This window comes from Haliotis asinina, chromosome 8 (assembly GCF_037392515.1).
Source record: "Haliotis asinina isolate JCU_RB_2024 chromosome 8, JCU_Hal_asi_v2, whole genome shotgun sequence".
Taxonomy (NCBI): Eukaryota; Metazoa; Mollusca; class Gastropoda; order Lepetellida; family Haliotidae; genus Haliotis; species Haliotis asinina.
This window is the reverse complement of record NC_090287.1, coordinates 11,318,025-11,331,902: the sequence shown is the minus strand read 5'-3', so window position 1 is coordinate 11,331,902 and position 13,878 is coordinate 11,318,025. Positions and strand designations below refer to the sequence as shown.

General features: G+C 41.4%; 1 protein-coding gene across 1 annotated transcript in view; it reads right to left on the bottom strand.

The window, feature by feature from the left end:
• Positions 1 to 13,878, bottom strand: part of LOC137294842 (uncharacterized) — a 64,039-nt gene that overhangs the window by 39,030 nt on the left and 11,131 nt on the right. The window contains exons 2-5 of the mRNA XM_067825968.1: positions 4,603 to 4,659; positions 4,163 to 4,237; positions 3,132 to 3,180; positions 2,145 to 2,329 (exon numbers count right to left, since the gene is read on the bottom strand). Coding sequence (XP_067682069.1) covers positions 2,145 to 2,329; positions 3,132 to 3,180; positions 4,163 to 4,237; positions 4,603 to 4,659 — 366 coding nt within the window. The remainder of the gene's footprint in view (positions 1 to 2,144; positions 2,330 to 3,131; positions 3,181 to 4,162; positions 4,238 to 4,602; positions 4,660 to 13,878) is intronic.

Here is a 13,878-nt window from a genome sequence, read left to right as displayed (position 1 = left end):
TAACCTATCAGCGGATACTGATACCTAGCGTTACTGTATCGGCACAGTACTGTAACAGTTTTCGTGGGACCTATGTTGTCAGTGAGATGGTGTAGCGTTTTAACATCACCCGGACGGTGTGGGGGACTCCCCATGTTATTGTGTTTAAGACACGCAATAAATACGGAGGGGAAGAAATACTCTCTTATTTTTTCCATGTTTCTTCACAAGCTTGCTAAAAACACCTAAAAAATAAAGGAACGCATGTCCTTTCATGTGGTCACTTGTTGGCCAGAGTATATATTTTTGGAAATTAAAAATAACATATTCTGACTTCAAGGAATAGCATTATGTAAATTATATCGAACTATTCGAAGCATCCAGTTTCAGTATAACAGTAGTGAGCTCGGTATGATTGTTGAGGGCTAAGATGATCCCACAACCCCAGACAAAGAGACAGATTGTGCAGAAAGTGTTAAAGTAAGAATTGTGTCACTCCGCTTCAACCGATTTTCCAGTAATGTCACAGAAGACACACTGAGTGGGCTTGACACACTGTACCCAAGCCTTTAGCGTGACAGTCGAACGCTTTAACCAGTAAGTTTTCATACAATCCATTACAGTACAAGAACATCATTCTTAAGTGTAAACGAGCACACACAAAAGCTCAAAATAAAATATGAATGATCTCAATGACTAAGATATACGCCTGATCTAGTTTTCAGCGACATTCTCGTCAAAACACGTATCACAACGTATATACACAACCTACTTGTGAGAATGTCCGGAGTAACATTTAACCTCCGTAAACCTCAACCTGATTCTCCCCAAGTACACAGTCAATGTACTTATATCAATGCAGTCATGGTTCTCTAATATCCGAAAGGAAATGCCAATCCGTGGTGTTATTTCGCAGGACTCCTTGTCTATTTCATCCCACCATGCCCTTTACATGTCAAAGATTAGAATTTAAGGACTCTAATAAAAAGATCAATCCGTATTGTTATTCCAGCACCAAAGGCATTGTTTCTGATTAACTTGGGCTTCTCTCGTCGACTGCAGCAGGATTCCCAAAATATAGTGTATCTTCGCACTTGGAACAGGTGAGCGCAACATGTGCCCACCGCGCCGGAATGCCTACCCAGTCTAAGGCGCTCGCTTTATCTGTGTATTTACAGAGATGTCATGTTCTCAACGTGTGTGAAATGCACATTGATATAAACAAAATGATAATCAATATCACATAGAAAAACATGTCTATTACAAGCGTACTGTAGCTGACAGAGTCATGACCCTACTCGTGCTCTGCAATAGACACCACCACGTGTCAACCATATGATGGATTGTTCTTAAAAAGGGCAGGTTTGTATTCTCGCGGTGTGTTGACGAAGTTTGTGCGTATACTCTTCTCAAGAAACACAAACATGACAATGTTAGCTTTTGTGTTGTTTGCTTTGAATCTCAGAGGACACGTTTTAAAAAGGAACAAATGTATTTCAAATGACCATTTTGTGCCCTTCAAACAAACGACTCCCACATTTTGCAAGTTTATGTTGAAGCCGAATGTTCAAGAAGCATATTTTATAAGCTGGTTTATCTTGGTACACTGAGAGAATGAAATAATACTGACAGCAAACAGTAATGTCGGTTTTTAGAATAAGCTTTTTATTATTGGATAATATTTATATAATGGAATATCGGCCGTTTATACATATATACGATTAAATGGACTAGTATTGACAGTGTAGAAAGATATCGGGAGTGGGGAAAAATTAAAATTTATTATGGTCCAATATCGGTACAAACGTATCACTATACAGGATACAATATTGGTATTTTGGGACAAAATTGAAAGTTCTTCCCTGCCATGTTCCCTCTACCTTCAGAACATGACTGAGGGGGGCCCAGATACACTAGCGACATATCACGACTGAGAAAACAACACACGTAACCATGCACACCCACTCTGCGCCATATTGCCCAACAGATCACGTGTAACGACTTACAAAACGAACCAGGCTCGAAGACCAACATGTTCCGAGAAAACTGCTCAAAAGAAGTAAGCTGTTCATGAACCACGACTGTTAGATTTCTATAGCCTAGCTTAGGCTCGGATGCTCCTTAACTTATCCGAGTAGTATAAAACGTTCTAATCACCATCTTACCTGTTTCAGCTGTTTCCAGGTATCCTTGCTTCCCTTCCTCCGAACCATTATGATGTACACCAGTGACTTCCTGGACTTGGACGAGGTTGGAGGCTTGGGTGGCTTCCACTGGATGTCAGTAACTCTGGAGTTCCGTTTCGTATCTATATCTCCCGTGGAAAACGACCAGCGTTGATTTTTCGACGCTAGTTATAAAAAGGGAAATTATTGAATTTCTCGTCTAAAACACGCTGTCTGTATGGCACTCAGTATCATAGTCTCTAAAAGCCGTTATATCCTGTCCTAATAAGAAGCAAGGTTGTACACAGGTTCATGTCTGGAACGGCCCCTTTTGATGCCATTGCCTCTTTCTGCGTCAAATATGTGTGTATATTTCAGACACTGTGTCCGCATCAGAGCACAGTGATCTTTAAGTCTATGTGAGTGGACAGCATGGATGACACAATGGAGTCATGAATCTATTAGATAGACTCGGGAACACATTTAAACTTAATTATCCCCTTTAATGTTCACAATAAAGGAGTGTGGGAAGGTTAGGTATTCTCTGCTCTCATGATTGTTTGGAAGGCGATGCAGTCAAAACGAATCAGTTTGAACTTTGATGAGTCGAATGAAGGGTTGTTGAGTGAAAGCCCTGAGTATTCCTTATGAATCATACTCGAGGTATTAGAGACCAACGTAGGTCCCTTCAACTTCGACACAAGATGGATTGACGTCATGACGTAAAACAAGTTCTTTAAACACGATTTCCTTTCTTTTCCCTTGAAATGTGACGCATGAAAAGGTTTAATATTAAGATACATGAATTATGCCCGTTTTAATCTATTTGAATCAATTTTCTTCAGGGAAAATGAACCATACGAAGTGAATGTCATTATTAATAGCTAAAGTGATACGTTTGAAATGTTTTTACAAAAACAAAGGTAGACAAATGATCGATCGCATTTGTTTCAAGTTCAAAGGGGAGACATCGTGAACGGCACTTACGTGCTGGTGGCTTGTGTCTGAAGTCGCAAGCAATCTCACACCCACGTGTCTGTAAAAAGGAAAAACGCCATATTTTATACAGTTGGCAATTGTTCATTTGTCATGCACGTCCTTTTCAGCAACGGCTTTTGCGTTATTAACTTCATCCGGAAAACGTCATGTGAGTTAGATCGATCGCTATCTACAGCTATAGACAATAGATGAGAACCATTTATGTAGTCGCAGGGAACGTATTTGTCATGTTTTATAAGAAATAAACCAGGATGTACAGAACTGATAAATTGAATGCTTAAAAAATAATATCTTACATCCTTGTAAGCAATCATAGGGGCAAGGAGTGGAGGCCATCACTTGTCAACGCACATACTTTGTTAACATGTAACAAGTTTTCAGCGTTTCAAGTGCACCGGAGTGTCAGCTTAGTATATCGACTTAGTCTTTCATCACTGGACCTGGATCCCACACATTACATGAGCAAATACAAGTTAAATATGACTCACATCAATTCGGTTGAAATTACACTATTGGTAAAGAAAACCAATCGTTATTTTTCCAAGCGTTATAATTTTAGCTCAGGGTATTGATAAAACAAAAGAAAAGAGAAAAAAAGAAAAAAGAAAAAAAAAAGAAGAGAGAAAAGCAAAAAAGAAAAAAGTCAATAAAAAAACCAACAAAACCAACAAAACAAAACACAAACGACCAAAAACAAAATTTAATGACGCGTTGGGAGCACCTTTCTCATCAATTTGTTGCAAACCGAAAGTTAATTTTTAAAAATTGTAAAAAAACCCCCAAAAAACCTTTATGTTCCACTGGCTGACCCTAACGATCACTGCTCGCATTGCACGCGCAGACGCACGCACGCACGCATCGAGGACCAGTTGTGTTTTCTCTCTTGTCGGACAGTAAATGTCTTGGGTTGAAATTGATAAGATCTTGAAAAAATTACTTTAGAATTCTTTGAACATCGACAAGAACCAGTAACGATGTTCTATGAACCCGAACGACGGCTGTAAACATGAAGCACTTACGCAAAGTTTATCCATATTGCACACAACTCCGTACAATCTGTACTTTGTGAAGAGGTTGTCACAAAAATCCCAACACTGAAATATAACGAAAAATCATTAACTGTATTGACGAAGTAAGCAATACCTGAAAATCATACGATACAGATAACAAATAAACTGCAGGTTACTGTATGTGAAGTTAGACCTTATGAGCTTATTGTATATGCATTGCACATTTGTACATCAATTTTCATAATTTAAAAATTTGAAAATATCCCTATTATATTAACTATCTTTGTCCTGTATACACTGAACTTTCTAACTAACATAAGATATCACCACAGGGAATAGCGTAATACCCGGTGCTCAGAATGACCTCACAACCGGACAATTCTCTTCCAACCTCTCCATGTGACAGCGAGGGGTTGTGCACATCGTCACAACGGTAACTATTCACTCACCATATGACAGTCGGGCGTTGTCAGGCACTCGTCACCAGAAACAGTTTCATTAAGAAGCTGAAAAAAATGAAAAGTTTTAATGATTTATGAAGCCAGAAAGAGTCAGCTTTCCGCCGCTTGAATGAATATTCCAGCAATATTGCTGCGGAGAGACACACAAAAAGGACTTTACACGTTGTACCCATTTAGGAAATGAACCCAGGTCTTCAGCTTGACGTTTCACCCACTATACTACCTAATGAAGTCTGGAGCAATATATCTTTCATATATTCGTGACATACAATAACATACAGAATGTCATGATCAATGAGTACCACGGCTCCATCATTAGAAACAAATGATAGCACAGTGAATGTATTTCAAGATATTTGTAACGTCACACTGCAATGTTATATGTATCCTGTTATGATATAAAAAGGGCCCTGGGTATCACGCATATATACCATGGGCTAGATTTAAATACGAAATTTCGATGTTGGATCAGACAGTTGGCCATAACCGCTCCTCGACATATAGTCTCCCCATCTTGGCCTTCACACCGTCTACCAATGTGGGGAGTCCAACTCGGTCTACAAGTGACAAGTGAACGCTTTAAGAACGAAGCTACCGTACCGTAGAATTGATCAGCAGCAACGGATACCTAACGTAACAGGCAATTAACAGGATTTAGTAGTCGGGCTCGTTGAATTGCTTGAAGCACCATCGTGTCCCAACTGCACATATCATGCTTTTGATGTCAATCACTGGCTTGTCTGGTCCAGACCATAATATTTACAGTTATAACACCAGCGTGATATTGGTGGAATATTGTTGTGTAGAGCTTTAAACAAACCAAACAACAGATATACATTTCCATCCTGTATTTCGAAACATCCGGCTTGTCTGATCTTCAGAGATTTTTAAAACGTGAGTATGTTTGTGCAGATACAAATGACTAACGCCCTCATTCCCCATGTAGAATCATGCCACACAAACCGGGTTTACCACCTCTGGAGCAGTGGCCCCATGCCCAACGCAGTGGAATGGGAACACATGCGTACTTGAGAATAGGCCAATATTGTGCACATAGCACAGTAGCAGTTTTTCATCTACATCCCTGTCACATCTTAACGTGTTGGTTCTCGGTTAACTCGCAAGCTGGAAAAAGCCATGTTTTTCATCGATGATTGGAAGATTACGTGTACGAAATACGTAAGAGATATAACATGATCTAGACTTGGATACGTCTCTTGGGTAACAATTAAAAGTTTAAATGATAATTTCTGAAAAAAATACAAACGTTCGCCACTAACGTGGCAATGCCACGGCCGTTAAAGAAGAATGAAATATTTATAACATAATCACTACTTTTTGACTTTTTGCTCACACGGCAAGATGCGTGAACTGACTGGTGCCTGGACGAGTAGGCTGTCGACAAAACTGAGGATATTGGTTGCAATGTTTTATGGAATATTGCGTTAACATAAGCTCGAAAAGTGGACATTGAAAATAAGATCAAGGTCACACAAATCTTCTGGTGTCTGCGTAAACCCCCAATGGTGGCTGTCACCACATTTGAAGACATTGGGTACAACAGTTCATGAGATATCGCGTTAACAAGACACGGGACGTACGTACGTACGGACAGACGGACAGACGTTGCCGAATACATAGTCTCCAGTTATGCGTGGTGGCGGGGGACAATAAATGAGAAATGCATTCTTTCCCCTAATCTACAGTTGCCTTTCTAAAGGATCGAATTACTAGTACATTTTCAACAGTTCACATCAATGCATAAGTTAACATATATGACCCTCGCGATTATAATTACTAAGAAATGAACGACAGGTATCACATTTTATCAGAACAGATATGTAACCACACAGAGTGAGTATGATTTTACGCCGCTTTTAGCAATCCATCAATATGACAGTGGAGGGACACTATAAATATGGGAAATCTAACCCGGGTCTTCGGCGTGACGGATACTTGGCTAATAAGTCGAATAACACCTAGGCTACCCCACCACCTTTAGTAAGTGAGTGAGTGAGCATGTGTATCGATCTGTTCAATTGGGAATCAATGACACGTGTCCACCCGATCCCGACAGACGCCCCTATGAGCAATACGATATAATAGTAACACGATAACAGGAATAAAGGACAAAATGTCAAACAAACAGTGGTTATCCATTTTATTTGACAAACATACACGTGTAGTGACGTAGATTCAAACATATAAACATCTCTTGATGAGTGAGTGAGATGGATGTTATATGAGATACCAGTCAGTACAAGAGAAACGGCCTCATACAGTATTAGAGGTGTATGGTGATACATAGGCGACGTGAACGGCTTAATGGTCTGCTGGGAAGCCCTTCGCCTCAGTAACAACCATTATATCATTGTAATGAGACCTGTAAACAGTTGTCGAGTCAATCTAACAAAACTCTTGGAGAGGACGGGCATTAACTTCAATAATGATCTAAGTGGAAGCTGAGATCATGTGTCAGGACAAGTAAGTGATGACATCAGCTGGGTATATAACAAATCTTTCCTGGGCTCAGTTTTAAATAACACCTTAAAGGTTTGAGAGAGAACTACCAGAATACGGGAATCCGTAAAAGTAAAATTAATGTATTATGAAACAGTGTTGGGAGCACGGGTCACGCCATTTGGGAAGCACATGGTTATGTTTCGCAGAACCGTAAATAATACACTCTAAACATACATCTGCTTGATTTAGCCAATTAGGAATGCTACAGTGCTCTTTCTACTTGAATGCTTTACTGGACACAGATGTACAAATCTGGATGGAAGATATCTTATACCTGAACAGCTCTTGTTGAGTATGACGTAGTTCCCGGGAGGGTGTCGGTAGTGTAGTTAGTGCTAAAGCTGCTGCTGTAGAAGTAGCTGCTGTTGTAGATAGAACTCATTGGTCAATGTGTGAATTGTTGGTCAGTTTAATAAATCTGTGTTGTCACAGGTAAGCAAGTGTCTGTCATCGTCATTGTTTGAAACACAGGGATGCTGAAAGTTACATTGCTATTGCTGTGGTTGAAGAAGTCGAAGGTGTAGTTGTAGAAGTGTGAATAATTGGTACGAAGAGGAACATCACCGAAACTGAATGAGTCGAGAAATAAATATTACATTATATCTTACAGAATCATATAAATTAATATTATTGACATATTTGTTTGTGTACATTCCGCACTCAGAAATATTCCAACTAACTGACAGCGTTCTTCAAATAGTCTCAGACAATCAAATGATTCACGTTATGACCTCTGATTCACGCTGCTGGGACACGTAAACTGGTTGCTGAGCATGTTTGTCATGGTGGGATTCGAACCAGGTCCATCTGTACGAGATGAACACAGGTCCCACTCGGCTACCATTATTCGCCTTGGTTCCAGGGTTCGTAGCCTCTGTATATATACACTCTTGGTGGAAACAAATTATGTGTTTTGAAATGAAAATGTGCCACAGAGAGATGGGAGATTCAGACCCGAACTGGAGGAATCTATACTTGCTTCCGTGTAGGATGTAATACTGCAGTTAGGGTTAAGCAAATGGAGAAATAATGCGAGATAAGAGATTATTGGATTAGCTGAGCAAACAAAACATGGACGTCCAGGGTGGGAGGGAAAAAGTGCACGCAGATCTTGGCGCAGAGTCAGTGGCCATGTCTTCCATGTGACCTGAGAAAGACAGGTAATCGCAGCATAAAGTAACATCTTCCCCGTGACCTGCTTGAGACAGGTAATCGCAGTATAAAGTAACATCTTCCCCGTGATCTGCTTGAGACAGGTAATCACAGCATAAAGTAATCAACAGCCAGCGGAAAGGAGATGAGCCTGGACACTATTACGATGGGGATTGACCAACTGTTGATTCAGCTTTGATCAGAAAAAATGCTGCTTCCGTGAGATTAACAAGCACAATAGGACTATTTATCCAAATATATGACTCAATAAAATCTAATCTCCACACTACTATTTAAAACGGGCTCTGTCGGGCCCAGATTGTTTTTACAGACCGCAGATGAGCATATTAAAGAGTCTGGTGGTAATAGTACACGAAAAATAGAAAGAAACATTGAAAACTCACATGAAAAACAATAACAACCTGAAGATGTTTGTTACAGACGCTCATTGTGACGGATCAATGAATAAATAATAACTTTCCGACAAAAATATCAAATTGATGGGATGTCTGCCGATCAGTCCCTAGGAACCCATGACTTTGGTAAGATGCAGCGTCTATGGATCAGTGACTAAGCTTACACACTAGTGCATTCGTAAACCGAAGGCGAGGAACGGTGCTTACACTGTCAACCACTTGATTGTCAAACATTTCAAGGCGGTCGTTATTAAGCGGAGACATTATTAAGAGCGCCGTTATTTAACCTTTAGACTAACGTCTTGTCTCTGAATATTTTAACTTTGGGAACAAACCTGTAAAAAATGAAAAGGACCGACAGTAAGATGAGGGATTCAGATTGACCTGAAGAAGTCTGGACTTGCTTCATGTAGATCCTTAGCACTGCAGGGTAGGCTAGGCAGTAGGGAAGGTGTGTTTCTGGGACAGAGTGATAGACCATTATACCTTTCCAAGTATTAAAAGAGGCAAGTTTGGCAACGTAGCCTTCCTAAAGAATATACGGGACAAAAACAGTTAGGGGTATTTGTAAATTTTGAATAATGATGTATTTATTCATTGACATATTGATAAAATATGTCATAAAAATACCAATATCCCTAACTTATTTTGTCCAGTATAGATAGCAATCATGACACTAAATTCACTTGACGCCACCAATGAGCTGATCTCTTGACATTGAGGCCCACAGAACCGATTCAACTGCAGCCTCTATGACCTCGAGGTTACAGAGGTCGTCACAGCCAGTCAGTACACAGTTACCATTCTGGGGCACGCTTTGACGAGACAGACACGATTGCGTGGGATTGTTAGACGTCATGCCACCATTTCTCCTTCGAGTTGTAATAAACACCCCTACGCTTACACAGCACATGTCAGGTAAGATTAAAGATGAACCTCGACGTAGTAAACAGACGTCTTCAGTTCAGAACTGGAACAGCATCTATTGCCAGTGTACATCGACGCTCAGTCACACCACACTTCCACGCTCTGTCGGAGTAATTAGATTTGTAAAAGCTTTTTTCAAACTGGTTTACCTCATTGCAACAGGTTTCTTCGCTTTGTCTACCGATCCTCTGACTTTCAAAAATGCTGATTACTGAGTAAGAAACTGGGTGATGATAGTACGGAAGGTCAGCTCATTGTACACCTATTGATGTGGGGTGTCACACGGTCTTGGTGCGTAGAGGTGAGACGGGTTATTGCCTAATGGAACCAGCTGTAGTTCATGCTGATTGCAGAACGACCTGTAGTTCTTGCTGGTTGTAGAACCACCTGTAGGTAATGCTGGATGTGACCCGTGAAGGTCCGGGGCAGAATAGGCCTTCAGCAGCCCATTCTTGCCATAAAGGCGACCATACTTGTCATAAGAGGCGACTAACGGGAGTTAGTAGGGTGGTCTAGCTTGCTGACTTGGTTGACACATGTCATCGGGTCCCAATTGCACAGATCGATGTTCATGTTAATGGTCACTGGATTGTCTGGTCCAAATTCTATTATTGGCTGTGATATTGCTGAGTGCGGCGTACAACCAAACTCATTCACTCACTCATGCTGGTTGCAGAATCACCTGGGGTTCAAGCTCGTTGTAGAACCACCTGGAGTTCATTCTGGTTGTAGAATCACCTGGAGTTCATTCTGGTTGTAGCTGGTTGTAGAACCGCCTGGAGTTCATCCTGGTTGTAGAATCGCCTGGAGTTCATGCTGGTTGTAGAATCACCTGGAGTTCATGCGGGTTATGGTGCCGAGCCTTCAGCTTCTTTTATAGATTTAAGCACTGATGTATATCACCATCTTTGACTCCTTATCGATGTTGGTTCTGCTGCAGAACTATCCAGATAGATGTTAGTACGATCTATAATCACCATCGTAGACTCCTAATCGATGTTGGTACGGGTGTGTATGACTATCTAAATAGATGTTGGCACCATGTAGATCACCATCGCAGTCGCCCAATCGATGTTGGTACGGGTGTGTATGACTATCTAAATAGATGTTGGCACCATGTAAATCACCATCGCAGTCGCCCAATCGATGTTGGTACGGGTGTGTATGACTATCTAAATAGATGTTGGCACCATGTAGATCACCATCGCAGTCGCCCAATCGATGTTGGTACGGGTGTGTATGACTATCTAAATAGATGTTGGCACCATGTAAATCACCATCGCAGTCGCCCAATCGATGTTGGTACGGGTGTGTATGACTATCTAAATAGATGTTGGCACCATGTAAATCACCATCGCAGTCGCCCAATCGATGTTGGTACTTGTGTATGAACATCTAAATAGATATTGGCATGATCTAGAATCACGACCGGAAGCTCCTGTTGGATGATGGTACTGGTGTAGAACGTTTTCTTGATGTTAGATCCGAACATTTTATTTAACATAAACCCATGGATAAAGTAAGTTTCCTTGTACTTCCTAGTACGATGTGTTAGTCATATGCATGACAATGATTCCTGCATGACAACCAACACCCCCCACCCCTCCTCTCCCCCATCCGTAATGGGGGGATGGTCTTCGTGACCACTCATCTCTCTCTTGAATATGTATATTACTCAGAAATATTAATAGATTGTTGCTTTAACTCAGTAGTCACATGATCCGTCAAATAAAAATATAGGTTGATGATCTTGCGAAGATAAGTCTCTACACACGTAATTAGAAACACAGACGGAATTACGACGCAGGCGGAAGAAAAACATTGCATGAAGAGATGCTGCTGCTATCGTGACGAACCAACTGGCGCATCACTTGGCGCATGCGTCAGAGTATGCTCCTTAAAATTTATGGTCGAAGGATGTAACTCACAACTCAGTTATGACCATCGATATGGCAAAATCTGCCAAAGTCTGAACCTTTCTCCTCACAGCTGCGACGCAATTAATTATTTTGATAAATTTACGTAATTTCTTAAAACTGTGTTAAGGGAATAACTGTGAGTTGCACGTGTGTGTTCCGTGTTATGGTTTACACGTGCATTTGCTTGTCATCACCTCCGGATTCCGGCCAGCACCAATCAGCACGTGACCTCATTCTGGACCAGTGTTAAAAGATCCATGTCTGAAAAGAACAGTTGTTTGTACACATTACGAGTCGAGAAAATTGGAGAGAGTCCAGTCTGCTTTCTTGTTGATTGGTAAGGCTCTGAAGTCATTTTGTGGAAGCATGGCCGAGCACGGAGAGAGGCAGAGGGCAGTAGAAGAATGAAGTGATATCCGAAGCTGGTTTGGTTGTTGTTTAACGCCGCGTGAGCACTATTCCAGCTATTGCGGCGGTCTGTAATTCTACGTCTAGCTTAATAAAGAACAGCAAAAGACTAGCTGTTGGTGTCACTGCACGAAGGCGAACAGTACTGCTATTGAATGTAGATAAAACAAACCAGTGGTTGATATTAAAAACACACAATGCAGCTTGCCAAGTCAACCATTGTGATAACTAAAACGTCTCCTGGACTCGTCAAACAACCTGAGTCATAGTGGCATACAAATCGGGGTGGTTTTTGTTGTTTTGTTTCCTCGCAGTACAACCGATTTACACAGAGGTAGGTAGAGACTACCATGGGAAGACGGCGATGTCAGACTGACCCTTGGGCAGCAGATTGGGTGGTTAGGGTTGGTCTCTCCTTATCTCTGACTTGCCTTCCGCAGGTCCGTCCACGCTCTTCCCACTGTCTGCCTATCCTGTCTGTTTTAGAAGTCAGATCAACCAGCAGACGGCTGGATTGGCTAATTGTTCGTCCCTCCTCGCTCTCTTGCTTTCTGCTTATCTATCTGCGCTCTTCCAGCTGTCTCCTGGCTCGCCCTTACTTACGTGCCCTGCCTGCTTTTGAAGGCAGATGGACGACTAACAATCAAATTCCATGGACACGATCTGTATAGCTGGTCATATTTTGACGCGTTTGACATATCTCTGACAAGACTACACGAGAAATACACAAGCCGATGTTTTACGTCTCCAAGGACGAATACCAATAGTAGGAGGCACGTATTGAAGATAGGTATCCGAACTTATTTGCGCATGAGCTTATGACGTCAGATATAAATACTGCGTAACATCAGAATCATCAAACGTTCTACACGCACATCCGACTTAAACAGCACAACACGAACCATTTTAGTGTTATTAGGAACAATCGTGACCCTATTTCTAAGAGAAGATTAACGTACCCTCGTCTGACTGAGGAATTACAGAATATAGTCTGTATGTTGGATGTTAGATGAGTCATCGGTAACAGCTTCAGCATGTGCAACTACTACGGACTCCGTGCTCTCAATAATTTAAAAACACGCCAGTGAAGAGGCAGCGATGCATCTGGAATAGCACTTTAAGCATCAAGCAAGCCGAGTCGGAGTATTTGTAAAATAAAGGATATCTCCTTTGTTTTGTGCCGCTGGTGCTAAGGCAGGCTGTGCCAAATCCATGCGAGTTGCGTGTTCGTGCACAGAATCACCTTAGGCATGAAGTCTCGCTCGATGGTACTTACGATTTGCGTGTTGCCAGATTGAATACCGGCGCTTGAACTTGATGACTCTGCGTGTATATTTGGAATGTTTCAAGTTTATCTTTTCAAGAATATACTATGGTGTTTTAAGCCTGTTTGTGGGAACGGGGCACGCCAACCTGATGAAGGACATTGCCGAGGCGCTTGGTATTGTTTATAGCATTTGTGCATACCGTGATGTTTTCTGAAGATATTTGTGCAGGTAACGTTCGTCGACATTTAAAAAATCATACTACAGACACACATACGATACAATTTCGTCAGAAATACTATGTCGGGTTGTTTGTTGTCGAACGTCACACTCAGCAATAGTACAGCTACACGACAGCGATATGTAAATTATGAAATCCGGACCAGACAATCCAGTGACTGGCGTCATGAGCATCAATCTAAGCGTCTGGGACACGATCATGCCTGAAGGGTGACTCGGTAACCTGGGTAACCAGATTCTGCTACCCACGTGAGTCAATGCCCTTGTTTTGTCACACACATGATGGTAGATCGGTTGGTCAAATTGTCTGTTCAGATATTGTGACGTTGGACCCAAATACGGGGACGTTAGTCGTGCATCTGTAATGTTGCTGACTGGAGCATAAAACAACATTCACTCGATTCAGCCATTGCA